Source organism: Trachypithecus francoisi, unplaced genomic scaffold, assembly GCF_009764315.1.
Source record: "Trachypithecus francoisi isolate TF-2019V2 unplaced genomic scaffold, Tfra_2.0 Lachesis_group13, whole genome shotgun sequence".
NCBI lineage: Eukaryota > Metazoa > Chordata > Mammalia > Primates > Cercopithecidae > Trachypithecus > Trachypithecus francoisi.
In genome coordinates, this window is record NW_022681458.1 from 39,838,839 (window position 1) to 39,860,743 (window position 21,905).

At 38.2% G+C, this 21,905-nt stretch overlaps 1 protein-coding gene across 4 annotated transcripts in view; it reads left to right on the plus strand.

Annotated features, from left to right (window-relative positions):
* C2CD6 (C2 calcium dependent domain containing 6) overlaps positions 1 to 21,905 on the plus strand; it is a 187,074-nt gene that overhangs the window by 40,159 nt on the left and 125,010 nt on the right. For all 4 annotated transcript variants that reach the window (XM_033230701.1, XM_033230702.1, XM_033230704.1 and 1 more), the window contains exons 5-9: positions 1,553 to 1,675; positions 9,468 to 9,512; positions 10,642 to 10,710; positions 12,889 to 12,968; positions 19,299 to 19,442. In XM_033230701.1, coding sequence (XP_033086592.1) covers positions 1,553 to 1,675; positions 9,468 to 9,512; positions 10,642 to 10,710; positions 12,889 to 12,968; positions 19,299 to 19,442 — 461 coding nt within the window. The remainder of the gene's footprint in view (positions 1 to 1,552; positions 1,676 to 9,467; positions 9,513 to 10,641; positions 10,711 to 12,888; positions 12,969 to 19,298; positions 19,443 to 21,905) is intronic.

Consider the following 21,905-nt stretch of genomic DNA (forward strand, 5'->3'; position numbering starts at 1 on the left):
AAAATTCCAATATTTAAAGTTTTTTGGGGGTCTGTTTTTGCTATTCTCATTTGTGGCGCTTTGTTTCCATGCTGACTGAGTTATTTTTGACTGTTAACTGCTCATTTTCCTTGGAAAATTATTTGTGGAACTTCTTTGAGGTCTAGGATGAAAGCAGTAGCTCTACGAAAGATTTGTGTTTCTTCTAAGGCAACCGAGTCCACTACCAGTTTGGGACAGTTTTAAACTAAATTCCACTTGAGATTTTTTTAAAATTTAAGTTGACCTGTTTATTTGTTTATGTTATGACAGAATATACATAATATAAAGTTTACCATGTAAACCAATTTACATGTCTGGCTCGAAATTTTTTATAAGATTCAGTGCCTGTGACTTTAGGCTGCAATTTCACTGAACCGGCTTTTGTTTATAGCTTATTAGGGACCCCCCGCACTCTGCTCTACTCAGCAATACAACTTTCCTTGCAGCCTTCTATAGATACATGATGGGAGAAGGGGTTCTCCATTCACCGAAGCCATGGCCCTTTGGGTTCTCAGCTTTCTGGGAGGACGGTTGGGCAAGGACTGTCTGTTAAATGTATCCTGTCTTGTCTTCTCTCTTATTTGCCTTTCAAGACCATACAAACTGCAGTTTTAGGTCACCTAATTGGGAAATGCCTTAGGGCAAATGTAACTTCAGGGTCTAGTTTACTTCTCTGTCTGCCAGTACTTGGAGTTTCATATGAGTACGTCTCACCATTTTATTAACCCTGTTTTGCTTTTAAAATGGTATTTTAAATATTTTATTGAGCATTTGTAGTTTTCTGTTTCTGATAATCCGAATGCCAAATTGTGGAAAAACGGAGCCTGCCCTGTTAACTAGTCTGCTGGCACACAGGGCTTGCAGATCCCTTTTTTCTCATTTCTCGGGGGAAGACAGTCACGAACATGACTTTAAGAAGGCTGATATAGGCTCTGATGTCAACCATCAGGAGAGACACTGTAGGAAGGCACCTGGATTCTTAGGAGTGGGGAGGCATGACTTTTTTTCTAATTAGCAAGAGAGTGTACAGATATTAAAGGTTACATAATAATGGTACTGTGCTCCAGAGCTCAGGGTTGGGAGAGAGTTTCAGGTTCAGGCAATAGTATATATGTTATCAAAAAGTTCAAGAACAGAGACTGAAAAGGATATTAGATATTTTTAGTGTTGGATATTTTTATAACCTGTATTTGGGTTATCTGGATTATTTGGATTTCGTATTGGGTAGTTGATTATCTTTGATAGTGTAATTTCAATAGAATATTGAGGGTGAACTTTTGTGTAGAGTTAAAAAGAGAATGTAGGCAATGAGTGTTTCCAAAAGACGATAATTGCTGTTAGATATAAGCAAGATCTTCATTTTGTTGATATTAGTATATGCGTGACTGTGAGGTTGAAAGTTACAAAGCTAATGACATACAAAAACGAATCGCTAGGTATGCAAATAATGTAATAGTGTATTGGATGTATGTGTTCAGAAATATTTAGGCTCAAATTTAATGCTGCTTTTCTTATATATTCTGATATTGAGGTTCCCAGACGTTATGATGATGAGCGGAATAATATTTTGTTGGAACTCATACAATATGACAATAGAGAAAAACGTGCCTTCTTGTTAGGGAGTGTTGAGGTACATCTTTATGAAGTAATTCAGGTATGTATAAATGATTTTTTTCACCTTGGTATCATGTTGCCAGTTGGTTGTCCAGTTTGTTGTTGTGATTTATTATACTTGACGGACTTTTTTTGTTTATCATCTGCCTTCAAATTCGTGTGCTTAAGAAATAAAATCTCCCTTTGGCTATATATTTTTTAAAAGAGTTGGCTTATAATAGCATAATGTTTTTAAACATTTATTTTCCAGCCTGTAATCCCAGCACTTTGGGAGGCTGAGGCGGACAGATCAACTGAGGTCGGGAGTTCGAGACTAGCCTGACCAACATGGAGAAACCGCATCTCTACTAAAAATACAAAATTAGCTGGGTGTGGTGGCACATGCCTGTAATCCCAGCTACTTGGGAGGCTGAGGCAGGAGAATTGCTTGAACCTGGGAGGCGGAGGTTGCGCTGAGCCGAGATCGTGCATTGCACTCCAGCCTGGGCAACAAGAGCAATACTCCATCTCAAAAAGAAAATATTTTCCAGAATATATATATATGAAATTAAGTAACCAAAAAACCCACACTTAGACTTTTAGGTTGTATCACTAACTAACTTTCTGGAAAATAAAATTTCTTGGCCCACTGCAGCCTCCTCCTCCCTGGCTCAAGGGATTCTCCTGCCTCAGCCTCCCCGCTATTTGGGACTACAGGTACATGCCACTGCACCTGACTACTCATTGTAGTTTTAGTAGAGACAGGGTTTTGCTATGTTTCCCAGGCTGGTCTCGTACTCCTGAGCTCAAATAATCTGCCCGCCTCAGCCCCCCAAAGTGTTGGAATTACAGGCCTGAGCCACCATGCCTGGCTATTTAAATTTGCAAATAAAAGTTGCATATATTTATCATGTACAGAATGATGTTTTGAGATATGTGTACATTGTAGAATGGCTAAATAGAGTTAAACATGTTTTATTATGTTTCTGAAATGTCTTAAGACATGACTGAAGCCGCAAACTCTGTCTCTTAGTTGGCAACACAAATTTTGGTTTAGTTCTTTCATTCTTAGCTAGGCTGCTTACAGACTTCCTTGTGCATGTGTCTTTTAGGGGTTAGCCAAAAATTTGGGCAGAGTTTATATACAGATTTTGTGGTTGCTTCCCTCTTGTTTTCTCCTTTCTAGGAGTCCTTTTCACTTTCCAGCAGCTCATTTTGTGGTTGTGTTGAACTCAGAGTCAAGACCTTATTGATTAGTGAATAAGTATAAACAACCTAAAGTATTTTCAGGAATATTTTTTGTTGCACACAGCAAGGAAGTCTTCAAAGACTAATGGGGTTATGTCAACAGCCAGATTGCAGGGACTCCTATTGGCCAACTTCAGAATAACTTGAACATAGATAATTACAACATTCTGAATAAAGGAAAATTCATGACTCCGTGGTAATCTTCAAAAAAGAAAAGAAAAGAGGTGGCATAGGAAGAAAAAGGAAATTTTTAAAACAAAAGAATACCAGTTTATGAACGTAGAAGTAATGAAAGAATTACAAATTATTGTTTTTGCAACTCTTTATAATGAGTAATGATTAATTCAGTCAATATTTAGCAATGGCACTAAAAACCGTTAGGTAAAAGGTTATTGGGAAGCAAGATATTTGCATGGCGCCATAGTAACAGTGCAGGGGAAGTGTTCCTCTACAATAGAGAGATGTGGTAGTTGCCACTTTAACCAAGAGCTCGAATTTAGCATAATGAATTGTGGATAACTCAGCATCATGTACTTCCTTTAGTGATACAATGTGAAGTACACAACATTATCTGTGACTTATCGTCATCAGAAATGTTTAACCTGGCTGGCTGCGGTGGCTCAGGCCTGTAATCCCAACACTTTGGGAGACTAAAGTGGGAGAGTTGTTGAGGCCAGGAGTTGGAGACCAGCCTGGCAACATAGCAAGACCCTGTCTCTACACACATAGCATTAGCCAGGTGTGGTGGCATGTGCCTATAGTCCAAGTGACTTGGGAGGTTGAGGCAGAAGGATCGATTGGGCCCAGGAGTTCAAGACTGCAGTGAGCTATGATCGTGCTACTGCACTCCAGCCTGGGTGACAGAGCAAGACCCTCCCTCAAAAAAAAAAAAAAAAAAAAAAGTTTAACCCAAATCTAATCAAGCTGAGTGTAGAACTAACTTCAAGTTTACGGGAATTTAGTAAGTAGGGAAAAAGTTAATACCTTAAGATAAGTACAGAAATGGGACATACCAGTGTAGATTCTTTAAATAGCTGTGATCATTAAAAAAACAAAATGCACCAAAGATGGAAGAAACTGTTTTAGATTTAAAGAGATACAACCAATTTGACTGAATACAGATTTGAAAAAGTTATAAAAGACTCTCTTGGGAGCCAGGCATGGTGGTTCACACCTGTGATTCCAGGACTTTGGGAGGCTGAGGGAGGTGGATTGCTTGAGCCCAGGAGTTTGAGACCAGCCTGGGGAACATGGTGAAACACCTTCTCTAAAACAAACAAACAAACAAACAAAGAAAACCCCAAAACCCACAAAACAAAACCCACAAAAAACCCCACAAAAAATTAGCCAGGCATGGTGATGCCTGCCTGTAATTCCAGCTACATGCGGGGCTGAGGCAGGAGAATCACCTAAGCCCAGTGAGGTAGAGGCTGCAGTGAGCCATGATTGCACCACTGCACCCCAGCCTGGGCAACAGAGTGAGACCCTGTCTCAAAAAAAAAGCATAAACATAAATAAAAGACATTCTTGGGACAATTAGGAAAATCTAATAAATATTTACTGAATATTAGAAAAAAATCTAGAATTGTTAATTTTCTTGGGTGTAATACTGATATTGTAGATATGTATGTATGAATATTCTTATTTTTACAGTATCCAAGGTAAAGTTTTAACATTGGGAGTGAAGAGTAATGATGATTGCAACTTATAAATAGATCAGCAAACATATATCCATACACACACAGAGATTTTAAAAAATGGCACACTGTTAAACAATTTTAACAGTTGTTAAACAAATATTTGAATTTCTTTAATCCTCCATGGAGTGTATTTTTTTAATATATATTTCTTTTTCTTTTTTTTTTTCTCTTTTATTTATTTATTTATTTTTATTATACTTCAAGTTCTAGGGTACATGTACATAACGTGCAGGTTTGTTACATATGTATACTTGTGCCATGTTGGTGTGCTGCACCCATCAACTCGTCAGCACCCATCAATTCATCATTTATATCATGTATAACTCCCCAGTGCAATCCCTCCCCCCTCCCCCCTCCCCATGATAGGCCCCAGTGTGTGATGTTCCCCTTCCCGAGTCCAAGTGATCTCATTGTTCAGTTCCCACCTATGAGTGAGAACATGCGGTGTTTGGTTTTCTGTTCTTGTGATAGTTTGCTAAGAATGATGGTTTCCAGCTGCATCCATGTACAGGCAACCTACAGAATGGGAGAAAATTTTTGCAATCTACTCATCTGAGAAATGGCTAATATCCAGAATCTACAAAGAACTCAAACAAATATACAAGAAAAAAACAGACAACCCCATCAAAAAGTGGGCAAAGGATATGAACAGACATTTCTCAAAAGAAGACATTCATACAGCCAGCAGACACATGAAAAAATGCTCATCATCACTCACCATCAGAGAAATGCAAATCAAAACCACAATGAGATACCATCTCACACCAGTTAGAACGGCAATCATTGAAAAATCAGGAAACAACAGGTGTTGGAGAGGATGTGGAGAAATAGGAACACTTTTACACTGTTGGTGGGATTGTAAACTAGTTCAACCATTATGGAAAACAGTATGGCAATTCCTCAAGGATCTAGAACTAGATGTACCATATGACCCAGCCGTCCCACTACTGGGTATATACCTAAAGGATTATAAATTATTCTACTACAAAGACACATGCATACGTATGTTTATTACGGCACTATTCACAATAGCAAAGACTTGGAATCAACCCAAATGTCCATCTGTGACAGACTGGATTAAGAAAATGTGGCACATATACACCATGGAATACTATGCAGCCATAAAAAAGGATGAGTTTGCGTCCTTTGTAGGGACATGGAGGGTATTTATTGGAGTCTTTTGAGTGGTTTGTGTATTTGAAAATTTTCATGATAAGAACTTGGGGAAAATCAGATAAATTTCTAATACATAGAAAGAGATGAAGAAGGAGATAAACATATGGAGTAATGCGTAAGTATAAGCAACCAGAGAGTCTCAAAAATATTTTGGGAGATCTTTGGAAATGACTAAAGTTCCTTTGACTATGGCAATTTAGGCATCAAAAAATGTGACATTACTTATTAGTTAATTTTTGTTGAAGAAAATGTAGAAACTTAGATACTTAGACTAGAAGCATATATGCAAACTTTTCAATATTTATTTTTATAAGATCAATAATATGCTAATATTGTAAAATACAAAGGTAAATTTTTTAAAATTCGAAAATCACCCATCATTCCACAATTCTAATATAATGTTTCATTGTTCAGAGTTTCTTTCCAATTCTTTCTTATAAACATAAACAGAAAAATAGAAAATATAAAAAGACCCAAATGCGTATTCTGGAACTGAAAAGTAAAATACCTGAAATTAAAAATTTGTGGAATGGGCTCAACAGCAGAATGGAGGTGCTAGAGGAAAGGCTATTGTTTTCTTATAACTTTCTTTAAAATTTGTGTGACTATTTAAAGTAAAAATTATAACCTGATCTGTGTGGTTTATAATGTTTGGAGAGGTAATGCATATGACAACCATAGCATATAGCATAGGGAGAAGATGAGGTCTAAAGGACTTTTATAATGCAAGATTTTTGCATTTTCTCTGTTTTATTACAATAAACATAGAGTTCAAGTCTTTATGTTGCTGCTTGATGCCATCTTCTGTCTCCTCCCTCTCCCTCAAGAAAAAATGATTATCCAAAACTTTGTATTTATTATTCCCTTATTTTTTCATAGCTTTACTACTTACGTTATGATTGTAGAAATATACTTTATATTTCTAAATATAGTATGTTTCTAATATTAATACACTTAGCTAGTGTTAATTTTTTGCTGCTGTATAAAATTCCATATGGATATATTCCTCTGTTTGCCCATAAATTAATTTTTTAGCTGATTATTTATTTTTAATTGACAAATACTGCATATATTTATGGGGTACAATGTGATGTTTTGATCTATGTATACACTGAAAAAGATTCAATCAAACCAATTAATATTTCCATCACCTCACCAACTTATCTTTTTTTATAATGAGGATGAGGAAAATCTATTTTATTCAGCAATTTTGAAATATACAATATGTTATTATTAACCAGGCAGTGCAGTAGTAGATCACTAGAACCTGCTCCTCCAATCTAACTTTATACACATCTTCCCTTTCTCCATTCCTACCCCTACTCCCCAGCCTCTGGTAACCACCTTTCTACTGTTTCTATGAGATTGACTTTTTTAGATTCCACAGATAAGTGAGATCATACAGTGTTTGTCTTTCTGTGCCTGGCTTATCTCGCTTAGCATAAAATTCTCCAGTTTCATCCATGTCACAAATGACAGAATTTCTTTTTATTTTAAAGCTGCATAGTATTCCATTGCATGTAGGTATATACATCACATATTCATCTGTTCATTTGGTGATGGACACTAGGTTGCTTCCGTACCTTGGCTATCGTGCTGACATGAGTGCAGATATCTCTTTGACATACTGATTTCAGTCCCTTTAAATGTATACTCAGAAGTGGGATTGCTGGATCATATAGTAATGATATTTTTAATTTTTTGAGGAACACCCATGGTATTTTCCAGAATGTCTGTACGGGTTAAATATCACTTATCTGAAAAAGCTTGGGACCAGAGGCATTTTGGACTTCTAATTTTTTTTTTTTTTGGAATATTTGCATACACATAATGAGATAGCTTGGGGATGAGACCCAATTCTAAACATGAAGTTCATTTATGTTTCATATACATATTATACACATAGCCTAGTGGTAATTTTATATAATATTTTAAATAATTTTGTGCATGAAACAAAGTCTTCATTGTATATTGATTGTGACTTGTCACATAGGCCAGGTATGGAATTTTTTACTTCTGGTGTCATTTTGGCACCCAAAAAGTTTCTGAAAAATTGTGGACCTATTCATAACAGCAGAGATGACTAGATATTGAGCAAGGATACCAAAGATTAACGTGGTTTGAAAGATCCAGCCATCCCTGAGAGATGAGAGAAGTACTCAGTCCTATCAGGAGTCAGCTTACCATGTAAAATTATGTTTAAGTAACGCATCTCTCAGGAGGATGCAAGGTTAGAGGTAACCAGGCCCATGCATGTTTGTGTCTTTCTACAATGTCAGGCTTTTATTAATGCTATTTCAATCACGAAAGCCACAAGCTACATGGAGTTCCCAAGGAGCCAGTTCTCCTTAGTACCTCCCGTTCACTTGGCATGCCATGGGCACACAGGCTCAGGCCACTCCACAAGTCAGTCCATATTGCAAACATACCTGATAGTACACTTAATATGTAAACATTACATTCCACAACAAAGTAACATTTAATATCAAGAGGAAAAAGAAATAGGAGAAAAGGTTAACGAACTGGCCTATGGGGAGCAAAGAAGACAAAAGGAGCCCTGGTCTGGGCTGGGCAGTCCATCAGTCTTGCAAGGAGGAGTCTCAGGTTGCAGAACCTTCAGTGGCAGAAGTCAAGTTCTTATCACAAGTGGCTGTAAGATGGTGTCAGTTAAGATGGCTGTTTTGAGCTGCTGAAAGCCTAATCTTTTATAGTCACAGAGTCCTCTGCTGAAAACAGATAGTGGAAGAGTGTGCTTTTTTCTGTCCTTATCTGATTGAATGTAGTCTTTATTTTTTTATTTGTGTGTTAAACGAAACATCTTATCGTTATTGGCAAAGTGCCCTATGAAATATAAAATGGAGTCTTTTTCTAAGATGGAGTTAGTTATGTTAAGGATGCTCGATACAGCCTCAAAAACAATGTAGGCATGGCAGTTCCTTTAAGACTTTCAAAAAGGGGAACTGTAACTTAGCAGAACATTTTTGTCTACAACATAATATAAATACATTTATTTCTGTTATTTGAACTTGGAATTTTTATTTTCTTCTTTTGAACATTCCTTATGTTTGTACTTTGGCTATTAGGTTCATATGTGCATTTGAAAAATTATTACCTGATTTGTGGTTTAGATCACTGGTCCCCAACCTTTTTGGCACCAGGGATGATTTTTGTGGAAGCAAATTTTTCCACAGACCAGAGTGGGGAGGGTGGGTCGAGATGGTTCAAGTGCATTACATTTATTGTGCACTTTATTTCTATTATTATTACATTGTAATATATAGTGAAATAATTATACAACTAACTCACCAGAACGTAGAATCAGTGGGAGCCCTGAGCTTGGTTTCCTGCAACTAGACAGTCCCATCTGGGGATGATGGGAGGCAATGACAGATCACCAGGCATTAGATTCTCATAAGGAGCTCACAACCTAGATCCCTCGCGTGCACAGTTCACAATTGGGTTCGTGCTCCTGTGAGAATCTAATGCCTCCACTGATCTGGCAGGAGGTGAAGCTCAGGCAGTAATGTGAGTGATGGGAAGTGGCTGTAAATACAGATGAAGCTTTGCTCGCTTGCCCACCACTCATTTCCTGCTGTGCAGCCCAGTTCCTAATGGGCCATGGACCAGTACCAGTCCATGGTCTAGGGGTTGCGGACCCTTGGTTTAGGTAATATACAGGGAAATACATGAGTAATTCTATATTTAAAATTTTTTATTTTTTTTTTCTAGAAAGGGTGCTTCATTGAAGAAGTCCAAGTGTTGCATAGAAACGTAGTAAGGACTTTCCTGAAACTTCTTAAGTTTTATGTGCATGTAATATTTTCTTAACATTTCATGTAACTTTACTCTGATATTATTTGTAGCCTACATGTTTTTTATTCTTTTAGTTACTGTACCAGTCACTGTTTGAAATAGTAGAAATGTATGAAATAGGAAGTTAGGAAGTACAATATTTACTAACAAAAATCTCCTCCTCCTCCTCTCCTCCTCCTCCTCCTCCTCCTCTTCCTCCTCTTCCTCCTCCTCCTCCTCCTCCTCCTCCTCCTCCTCCTCCTCCTCCTCCTCCTCCTCCTCCCTCCTCCTCCTCCTCTTCTTCTTCTTCTTCTTCTTCTTCTTCTTCTTCTTCTTCTTCTTCTTCTTTCTCTTCTTTTTTTTGCTAAATGGTGATAAAATTCGAAATCATGGGTAAGAGAGTAGAATGCCTCTGGCTGCTGCCTTGCTAGCCTCACTTGCTAAATTGAGGAAGTATTATTTTTCTCTCTGGGGAGTTTCTAAAGAGTTGTTTACAGTTCTTAATTTAATTTCTCTTTACGTGCTTAAAATTAGCAGTTAGATTAATTGATCTTTCTATTCAGAGAGACTTTTGCTGCCAATGGCCAAAACAGGGGCCAGGAACGTAAAAAACAGAATGATGGACACTTGACTTTACTACCTCTCATGCCCTCCTTTATTTCACATATAAGCAACCTGGGTTTCAGAGAAGTGAAATCACTTGTCTAAATCAAAATTTTATCTGAAACTGGGACTGGAGGTAAGAGGAGTGTTAGTAAATATTTAAAAGTATACATGCATGAATGTATATTTATTCATATACTTGTATGAATCTACATGTATATATATGTATGTCAGTGTCTCAGTGTAATCCTAGTAACAATTAGAAGTTGATATTTTCCATATTTTAATTGTATACTACTACTTAACTTTAACATAAAAAGTTTTAACATTTTAGGAACTCAATAAATTCTTCTGTAGGAGTTCCTTGTGTAAATGCTTTTATAAAAGTCAGGAGATTCATATTTTGGCTTTTCTAACTTACAGATTTGTAAAGTAAAAATATCACTTTTTGTCACTTCTCCATTAAAATATCATCCTGATCAAACAATAAAATTTACCACATGTTTAGTTTGTCTGCAGGCTGGAGGTGGAATTTATGTTCTCCTATGGAAACTTTGGTTATGGATTTTCACATCAGGTTAGTTCCCCGCTTTTAAAAGATTATTCTGTTGTAACTCTTCAGTCAAATCACCCTTTTCTGAGGCTCTATTTTAGTTTGATCAATTATTTAAAATAAATATTTTTAAAAGATGCTTCTTTACCTCCCGATCTTGGGGTATGTGAGCTTTTCTTCAGCCTAAAGAAAGATGAGACTTTACTATGATTTGTTTATACATTTTAAAGCAATGATATTTTATTTGACATGTCTTTATTATAAAACTTGATTTTAGGCTAGGCGTGGTGGCTCACACCCATAATCCCAACACTTTGGGAGGCCGAGCTGGGCGAATCACCTGAGGCTGGCAGTTCGAGACCAACCTTTCCAACACAGCAAAACCCCATCTCTACTAAAAATACGAAAATTAGCTGGGCATGGTGGCAGGCACCTGTAATCCCAGCTACTCGGGAGAATGGAGCAGGAGAATCGCTTGAACCTGGGAGGCGGGAGTTGTAGTGAGCAGAGATCGTACCACAGCACTCCAGCCTGGGCGATAGAGTGAGACTCTGTCTCAAAAAAATAAAATAAAACTTGCTTTTATTTGTGTGTACACATACATATTGATGTAATTTAAGGCACCAATATTCAAGAAATCAGTGTAGATTTCTGCATCTAAAAATAGTTATTAAAAATTGAGTAATTACCTGGCCTGATGGCTCACACCTATAATCCTAGCTACTCTGGAGGCTGAAGCAGGAGGATCACATGAGTCAGCCTGGGCAACACAGTGAGATCCTGCTCTGGGAAAACAAAATGGAGTAATTGATCTAATTCAGATAATATTTTGTACTCATATGGTCCTTTCCTCCACAGTTATTTCAACATCTGATGTTATTTGAACTCTCCTTGATTCATCAAGAGAGTAATAAACCCAAAGAAGATATCTTCCTAGTTTTGACTTCCTCCTTTAAATTCACTACCATAGGTCCACATTGCCACAGATACTTTTATGCACTAACCTATATCCTTTTCTTTCATTATGTCCTTAGGCCAGATTCCTAGAAAGGAAATTCTTATCCAAAACAATGACCTTTTCAAGGAGTTGTTCCAGAAAAGTTGTACCAATATATACTGTCATCAAATATTGAAAGAACTCTTAATATTCCTAGGTGTCATCAGTTTTGTGGTATTCAAAAATGCAGTCCTGTTAATGCTGCTGTTGTGTAGGGGAAATGACCTTTATTTGCATATCATTTTTCATTTTCAGTTTTTCCTTTTTAAAGTTTTGGGTCTTTTTAAATTAGGAATTGAAAGTGAAGACATCGGCCTTATTAAACAAGTCTACCACTATGTTAACTGAGAAATCTCTGTAATATGTTTTAAAATTTTGCCTATATTATAATGATGTTTAATACATTTTGAATCAGAAGTAATATACAGATGAAAGCCACAAGGAACAAGCTTTTTTTCCCTTCTCTGCTTTGAATTTTTACTTTTTCTTCTGTTATTTTTAAAATTTCTTATCATAATTAGGCCTTATAGGGACCCCTAATTGTTTACTCTTTTTGTGACAGTTATAGCATATGAGCACCAACTCCAGAGGTAGATTTTGTGTCTGAACATAAGTATAATATGTAGTAATAGTCATTTTTAAGGAGAGGTATTCTTTTCGGATAAAACTGGGCAAGTCTTATTTTATGTAGGTGGAATCTACTAAAAACCAGGAACAAAGGAATTGTATGGAAAAAAATGGGATATATCATAAAAGTTCAAAATGAAAACTTGATTTTATATCTATGAACTTTTCAGTGATATGGTCCCCTACTTAACCTGTCGTGATACTGTAAACAGGGCACTACACTGGGGGCAGATAAAGCTACATTCAAGTCCTGACTTTTGCCTATTGTGTAGCCTTGAACAAATTACTGATCTTCAGTATCATCTGTAGAATATGCTTAGTTACTTACCATATAGGTTTATTGAGATGGTTAAATAAGATTAAAAGTATAATAAAATGCTTGGCCAATATTTAGTACTCAATAAATGTTAATTTTTTCTTTCCTCTCTTAATTCCTTATTTCCTTACATGTCTCATTTAAGGCCTATTTCATAGTCCTGGGTTATTCATAGCATTATGGTATTAATATGGTATGGCATTACAATTAGTGAGTTTTAATTGTAACTAAGCAGTGCTAAAATACACTTACTTTTTTTCAGTTAAAACCTCTTCAGAAAATTACTGAACCATCCATGTTTATGAATCCTGCACCACCTCCAGAAAGAACAGATCCCGTGACGTAAGTGTTTTAAGTCTCGTTAATATGGTCAGATCATGTGACATTTAAAACAATTTTAATCCATTTGGTAGAGCATTTTGGTGGAGTTGTTTTAAGAAGTCCCCAGGACATGGCCAAGATGGGGCAGACTCTGAGGTGCAGAGAGTAGTGAATTGTTTTGCTTAATAAGACAGAGAAATTTTAAATTTCTGGATATAGCCCTGGATAGAGGAGTTGAGGATGTGTGGAGATAAAAGAAGAGAAGGAGTGCCAAGTTCATGGCTGAAGGAGGGAAGGGAGGAGTAGCTTAATAAGGAAAACAGGCCAAGGAGATACCCCTTTTGGGAAAAGAGGTGAGAGACTTAACATCAGACTGTCTGATAGTTATCAATTTTCTGCCCTGCAGTATAGTAATGTTACCCTTACCTCCATACCACTCCAACTGCTATAAAATCATCTGTAAAAAGTCTGTGGTAAAAAAAATGTCATTAGCAAACCAAAAGTAACTTAAAATATAGTATGCTAATCAATCTTGAAATTTCAACAATAAAAATAGATTATAGAAAAATGAGCACCTGAGAAAGAGATTTAATCTATAGTGTTATCCAAGAATAAGAAATGGAAAAAAGCTGAAATGGGATTGAGGGAATTAGGTATTGAATGGGAAATTGTGTTCTGAAGTGCTTATTTTCCTATAGTCTCACCAACACTGGCTATTATCATTAAAATCCTTTATCTATTTGATATTGGTGATTTGTTGAAATAGTAAAGCTGAATTTTTTCTTATGTTTATTTTTCTTCTTCATACATTGAGTTAATAAACATTTATTGAATGTCTGCTATATCCCCAAGTCATGGCAGATACAAAGACATATGAGGCCTTCTCCTTGCCCTTGATGCAAAGTAACATAAAAAATAATTACTATGATGGTGCAAATGGAATAAAAGCCCTTCAAGAGCCAAAAAAGAGCTGTGAGACAGCCAAGGAGCTTCTAATTCTTGTTAGGGAAGTTGGGGAGGAAAGAATGATTAAGTAAGGCTCCACAAAAGAAAGTGCTTGGAGTGAGACTTGTAAAAGTGGTAGTAGTGCATCTGGCTGATTTTGGAGGAGTGAGGGGACACATTCTCTTGATAGGGCACATAAATAAAAGCGGGGAGCCATAAGAGGCTCTATTATGTTGGAGAACAGTCTTTAGTTGAGAGTGGCCAAGAGATTAGGAGCAAGGAGGAGAGCAACGAGGGATGACCTAGAGTAGTTGGCAGGGGCAAGACACAGTGAATGAGAGTTCAGGCCCTAGAGCCAGACTGCATGGGCTCACATCCTATACGACCTTGGACAAGTTACTTAGGCTCTTTATGCTTCATTTGTTGAATGGGATAAAAATTAAACTACCCAATTGAGTTACTATGATGATTAAATAAGTTACATGTAAAGTACTTAGAACATGGTAGAAAATAGCAAAATGCCTAATTAGTTGTTACCTATTTATAAAATTAATAAATATTTTTCGTTACCATCATCATCATTGTAGGTTTATGCTTCTCAAATGTGAGCAAATTTTACTCCTTTGGGTCCTCAGGAATATACTCCATATATATATTCTAAAAGAACTAGTTGAGTTTTTAAATTTATACAGACAGAAATCTGGAGAACATGTATAGGGATGGATATTAAGGGCAAGGGATGATGGTGGAAGGAAAATAAAGTTGGATCAGGCTGAGTTTATTGACATGGACTTACTAAACAGAGATTATTTTTATTTATTTACTTTTTGGAGACAGGGTCTTGTTCTGTTGCCCATGCAACAGATCACGGCTCACTGCAGCCTTGACCTCTTGAGGCTCAATCAATCTTCCCTCTTCAGCCTCCCAAGTAGCTGGAAATACAGGCATTTGTTACCACATTTGACTAATTTTTGTATTTTTTGTAGAGACAGGGTTTTGCCATGTTGCCCAGGCTGGTCACGAACTCCTGCGCTCAAGCGATCCACCCACTTCAGACTCGGAAAGTATTGGGATTGCAGGTGTGAGCCACTGCAGCTGGCCTAAGCAGAGATTTTTGCATTTAATGCTGCAGCTTGGGGAGTTAGAAAGGGCTCTCATAGCTTGTTTAGTTGAATGACTGAAAAAGGAACCAAAAGATAGCTCACAGTGAATTAGTTAGAAATGCTCGATTAATGTAGAGGAAGGGTTTTAGAGGTTCAGAGAAATTATGTTAGAGTGGACTTGCCATTTAAGATCGACTCACCCATCCTGGGAGGGTCCAAAAGACACACGTTTTACCATGACTATGAGAAATGAGTTTGTGAAGGGTACCCTGGCATCCTTAAAGAGCTCTATGATTGCTCTTCCCTCTGGGCTAGACTTTACAGTGGCACCTGCAGTCACTGAATTGGGAAACTTAAATGCAATGGGAGTAATTGGGCCCCAGGGTGGCAGGAACCAAGTGAAGATACTCAACTGCCAAAGGCAAGGTGGGTATGGTTACCATAATGGACAGTAGAATCAAGTAAGCAATAAGAATAGTCTTAGTAGTGCAGACCTATGGTGTTGGCAATCTGATCCTGTGTTCCTAGACATGAATAGATAGGAAGCCTACTGAATTCTAACCTGATCTGTATAAGCAGAAAAGTTCTAGGTTGAGGGAACAAAAGTCTAACCTGCATCATAAAAACAGAGTCATGACCTCTCAATCAATTCCCAGACTTGATCTACTTTACAGACTCAGAACTCCTTTAATGAAAGGGAGGTTGGCTCACCTCGAGAAAGGAGCCTAGTATACTTCCAAAAATGTATGCCGTTAGTATTTCTCCCAGTCTTCCCCAAAGGGACCTGTGGCCTTTTATCATGGTGATTGTGCACTACAGAGAAGGGAACAATCAGGGCTTTTGGGGACTACTAGACACTGTCTCTGAACTAACACTAATTCCAGAAGACTCTGAATGTAACTGTGGTCCATCAATCAGAGTAAGGACTTGTGGAGCTCAAGTGATCAATAGAGTTTTGGCTAAGGTCCATCTCACAGTTGGCTCTGTGAGTCCCTGAACATATCCAGTGGTTATTTCCCTGGTTCGAGAATGCATAATTGGAATAGATATTCTCAGTAACTGGCAGAATCATTGGTTTCCTGATCTATTGATTGAAGGCTATTATGTTGGGAAAGGCCAAGAAGAAGCCATAGAACTCCCTCCATCTATGAAAGTAGTAAACTGAAAGCAATACTGCATGGAGGAATTGCAGAGATTAGTGTCACCATCGGGACCTGAAAAACACAGGAATGGTGATTTCCAACACATCTCCATTTAACTCCCATATTTGACCTGTGAAGAAGACAGTAGATTCTTGTGAGCTTAGCCAAGTGACAACTTCAATTGCAACTGCTACACCAGATGTGGTTTCATTGTTTGAGCAAAGTAACATATCCCCTGGTATCTGGAGTGCAGCTACAGATCTGGCAAATGCTTATTTCTCCATGCCTGTTAATAAAGACCATCAGGAGCAGTTTGCTTTTGGCTGGCAAGGTGAGCAATATACCTTCACTGTCCTAACTTAGGAGTATATCAGCTCTCTAGCCCTACATTACAATTTAGTTTCCAGGGATCTTGATTGCCTTTTCCTTCCACAAAATAGCAGACTGGTCCATTTTATTGATGATGTGCTGATTGGACCCGGTGAGCAAGAAGTAGCAACTACTCTAGACTTATTGATAAAACATCTTTGTGTCAGAGAGTGGGAAATAAACATGACAAAAATTCAAGGGCCTTCTACTTCAGTGAAATTTCTAGGGGTCCATGGTATGGGTGGTGATATCCTGTACACAGTGAATGATGGATTGTTGCATCTGGCTTCTCCTACAACAAAAAAGAGATACAACACCTGGAGAAATAACCACAGGTGGGCCTCTTTGGATTTTGGAGGTAATCTGTTCCTACTTTGGGTGTGTTATTCTGGACCACTTACTGGATGACTCAAAAAGCTGCTAGTTTTGAGTGGGACCCAGAACAAGAGAAGGCTCTGCAACAGGTCCAGGCTGCCATGCAAGCTGCTCTGCCATTTGGATCATATCATGCAACAGATCTAATGACATGTTAGTGGCAGCCATAAGGTACCTAACTGTTGGTCAAAAATTGTTCTGAGAGGAGGGTGTTTTTGATGAGATTCACTTTTAAACTGGCACACTGAGGAAAGCAGGTTGCTCTCCCTAGTGTGGGTGGGCCTCATCCAATAAGTTGAATGAAGCAAAAAGATTGACTCACCCTGGGGTAAGAGAGAATTCCTCCTGCCTGACTATCTTTGAACTGGAACATTAACTTTTCCCTGCCCTTGGACTTAAACTGAAACATCAGCTCTTCTGGATCTGATCTCCAGCCTACCAGCCTTTGGACTGGAACTACACTATTGGCTCTCCTGATTCTCAGGCCTTTGAATTCAGTCTAAAATTATACCTTTGGCTCTCCTGGATCTCCAGCTTGCTGATTAACTTTGCAGATCTTGGGACTTACCAGCCTCCATAATCACATGAGCCAATTGCTTATCATAAATATATTTATGTATATATACATCCTATTGGTTCTATTTTATGGACAACCCTGACTAATATAATGGAACAGAGGAACAAACTAATATGTAAAGTATTTAGAATGTTTAGCTATATCTCCTGTAATTAGAAAGTGACTGAATTGGAGATGGAAGATAACAGAAGGGGAAAGGAGGAAAAAAGATGTTCACATTTAGGGACCATTGGCTATACATTTGGTGCTGTTATTTCCTGAACCAGGGAACACTTAGGAAAGAGCATATTTGGAGAAGGGGAAAATGGTGAGTTCTATTTTGGACATGTTGAGTTTAAGGTGCTTATGCATAGTATAGAATAGAGTTTAAGAATCTAGTCGGGCGCGGTGGCTCAAGCCTGTAATCCCAGCACTTTGGGAGGCCGAGACGGGCGGATCACGAGGTCAGGAGATCGAGACCATCCTGGCTAACACGGTGAAACCCCGTCTCTACTAAAAATACAAAAACTAGCCGGGCGAGGTGGCGGGCACCTGTAGTCCCAGCTACTCCGGAGGCTGAGGCAGGAGAATGGCGTAAACCCGGGAGGCGGAGCTTGCAGTGAGCTGAGATCTGGCCACTGCACTCCAGCCCGGGAGACAGAGCGAGACTCCGCCTCAAAAAAAAAAAAAAAGAATCTAAACTTTATTGTCAAAGAGACTGTATTCAAATGTTAGCTTTGCCACTTACCAGCTGTAAGACCTTGGGAGGAGTTGTTTAATCTCTCTAATACTAGCTTTCTTATATATGAAATAGGATCTAATAACTCTCATCTGATGGGCTTGCTGTGAAAAGTGAATGAGGTAATATGAACATTGTACCTAGCACAAAATACATTCCAAAAAATTAATAGATTTTAAAAATAAATATTAAACTAGTTCAACCATTGTGGAAGGCAGTGTGGCGATTCCTCAAGGATCTAGAACTAGAAATACCATTTGACCCAGCCATCCTATTACTGGGTATATACCCAAAGGATTATAAATCATGCTGCTATAAAGACACATGCATATGTATGTTTATTGTGGCACTATTCACAATAGCAAAGATGTGGAACCAACCCAGATGTGCATCAATGATAGACTGGATTAAGAAAATGTGGCACATATACACCATGGAATACTATGCAGCCATAAAAAAGGATGAGTTCCTGTCCTTTGTAGGGACATGGATGAAGCTGGAAACCATCATTCTGAGCAAACTATTGCAAGGACAGAAAACCAAACACTGCATGTTCTCACTCATAGGTGGGAATTGAACAATGAGAATACTTGGGCACAGGATGGGGAATATCATATACCAGGGCCTGTTGTGGGGTGGGGGGAGGGGGGAGGGATAGCATTAGGAGAAATACCTAATGTAAATGACGAGTTAATGGGTGCAGCACACCAGCATGACACTTGTATACATATGTAACAAACCTGCACATTGTGCACATGTACCCTAGAACTTAAAGTATAATTTAAAAAAAAGAAATTAAAAAAAAAAAGAGATAGAAATTTGGGTCTAAAGATTTGGAGAAATGTCTGGGCTCAGATACTTTGTACTTCTCATTAGAACTTCAGGCCCTTCTGTCCTTTTCCGTCCCTGCTGCCTATGATCTGAGTTTAGTAGTAAGGATAATCAAGAGAGCGCTTACTTCTGGCTCTTGGCTTTTTTCCTAGCTCTGGCCTTCGATGGCCCAAGGTGGCTAGGTGAGCGAAAAGTGTAAAGGAGGGAAGGGTTCAAAAGTAATAGCCGCCACTGATTTTGGAAGTGGACTTTTGTATCATTTCAATATTTCACTTTATTGTTATTCTGCAGACAAGTTATTACACCACAGACAGTAGAATATCCAGCATTCTTATCCCCAGACCTGAATGTTACTGTTGGGACTCCAGCTGTGCAATCCTCCGACCAGACATCTGTAGTGCGACTTGAAAAACTTCAGCAACCACCCCGGGAAAGGTAAAAAAAAAAAAAAAAATTCAAAAGAGCTCAAAATTTTCATCTTAGGTGTTGTTTGTATAATACATTAATTTCTCCCTTTGAGACATAGGCTTGCTGTAGGCTCAGAAATTTTCATTATGGTGCTGTTGTTTCATTGGTTCAGAGATTATTTCTGATTTTTACTTGTCAATTTAGGTATCTTGTTTGAAAAAGTGTTATGCCAAAGAAAGAGGTGAAAACTCCCTTTATTTTTATGTTTTGAAGCAGAGTCTCACTCTGTCACCCAGCTTGGCCCAGATTGGAGTGTTGGAGTGTAGTGGCACGATTATGCTCACTGCAGCCCCGAATTCCTGGGCTCAAGCAATCTTCCTGCCTCAGCCTCCCAAGAAGCAGGGACTACAGACACATCACACTACCACCACACCTGGCTATTTTTTTTTTTTTTTTTTTGAGACGAGGTCTTGCTATGTTGACCAGTCTGGTCTGGAACTCCTGGCCTCAAGTGATGCTCCAGTCTCAGCCTCCCAAAATGCTGGGATTACATTGTGCCTAGCTGAGGTGAAAACTCATTTATGAGGGATAAAGCATAATTCTTGCTGTCTCCTCATTTACCAATGTATTTCATAGGTCTCCTGCTTTTTTTTTTTTTTTTTTTTTTCTGTATTTCTTGTCCTTTTCTTGCTATGCTTCAGTCTAGGTATTTTCTTCTGACTTATATTCTAGTTCACAAGCTCTTTCTTGTTTCTATTCTGCCATTAAATCAATTGAATTCTTAATTTCAGTTATTTTATTTCTCAACTATGGAATTTCCCTTCATTTTTGTAGTTTCTATTTATCTGCCAAAATCCACAGCCTTGTCTTTTAAATTATTATTGTCTTGGTCAGCTTGGGCTGCTATAACAAATACCATAGATCGAATGGTTTAAAAACAGACTTTTATTTATTTCAGTTCTGGAGGCTGGGACGTCCGAGATCAAGGTGCCAGCTGATTTGATCCCTGCTGAGGGCCCTCTTGTTGGTTTGCAAATGGCCTTCTGTTTACCATATCCTCACACTGTGGAGGGAGATCATCTCTCTCATGTCTCTCACTGTAAGAGTACAAATCCTATTCATGAGGGCTCTTCCCTCATGACCCAATTACCTCCCAAAGGCCCTGCTTCCAATTAGTATCACATAAGGGAGTAGGATTTCAACATATAAATTTTGGGGTATGTACACTTTTCAGTTTATAGCAATCATTGCTATTTTAAAATCTAAGTCTGACCATTTCATTATCTGGATCTTCTGGGAGTCTATTTAAATTATTGGGTTTTTCTCTTAGTTTTCAGTCAGTTCTTATATTCTCACATGCCTAGTTGTTTTGATTGAGTGCCAGACATTGTATTTGAAAATTTATAGAACTGTTTTGAGGATCTTAATTTTAATTACATATTCCTACAGAGAAGGTATACATTTGTATCTGGCAACCAGCTGGGCTAGGAGCACTAACAATCCCAGATCACTTTAATTCAATTAAGACTGAAATTGAAATGATTTGAAGCTGGGCTTTAGTTCCTGTGAGGGGAGTTAGTCTCTTTGTGGTTTATTTCCTAGTGTCAGGACTGGGACTAGGTGTGAGGCACATGAGGCAACTAGGTCATAACATTTAAAGAGACAGTCATTATCTTAAAGCCTTTTGGGGTCCCAACTGGGTGTTTACCAGGACTTCTCATCCCGACAAGCCCTGGACTCAGGTTTTTGTTCTGACATCCTTATGTCTCTATCTCAAAGCTCTGCTCAGCTTTTTAACTTCTTGGCCATCTCAAGGCATAAATGCCTTGAAGGAAAAATGGCACCAAATGATGGGCTCCATGTCTCTGGACTTCCTTTCTGTCTGGAATCTTTGGTATGCAAATCCTTGATGTCTTTATAACTCAGTGATTCTTTCCAACACAATTTAGACAATGTTTTGTCCAGAATTTATAGTTGTGTGGTGAGATGATTGGTCTGAAATAACCTAGTTCAGAATCACAGTGATCACTTTAAAGATCATAGTATCTTTTCTGAAAGAACTTAAGAGTATAATGAGTAGAGACATAACAAAGCAAAACAAATAAATTATAAATTAAGAAATAAACTACGAAGGTATCAAAAAGATGGTAGAAAATAAAGGAGGTGACTGATTTTTATAAGAATTGTTAGAGAAGGGGTTGGGCGCGGTGGCTCACGCCTGTAATCGCAGTACTTTGGGAGGTCAAGATGGGTGGATCACAAGGTCAGGAGATCGAGACCATCCTAGCTAACATGGTGAAACCCCATCTCTACTAAAAATACAAAAAATTAGCCGGGCGTGGTGGCACACACCTGTAGTCCCAGCTACTCGGAAGGCTGAGGGAGGAGAATCACTTGAACCCAGGAGGCAGAGGTTTCAGTGAGCAGAAATCGTACCACTGTATTCCAGCCTGGGAGACAGTGTGAGACTCCATCTCAAAAAAAAAAAAA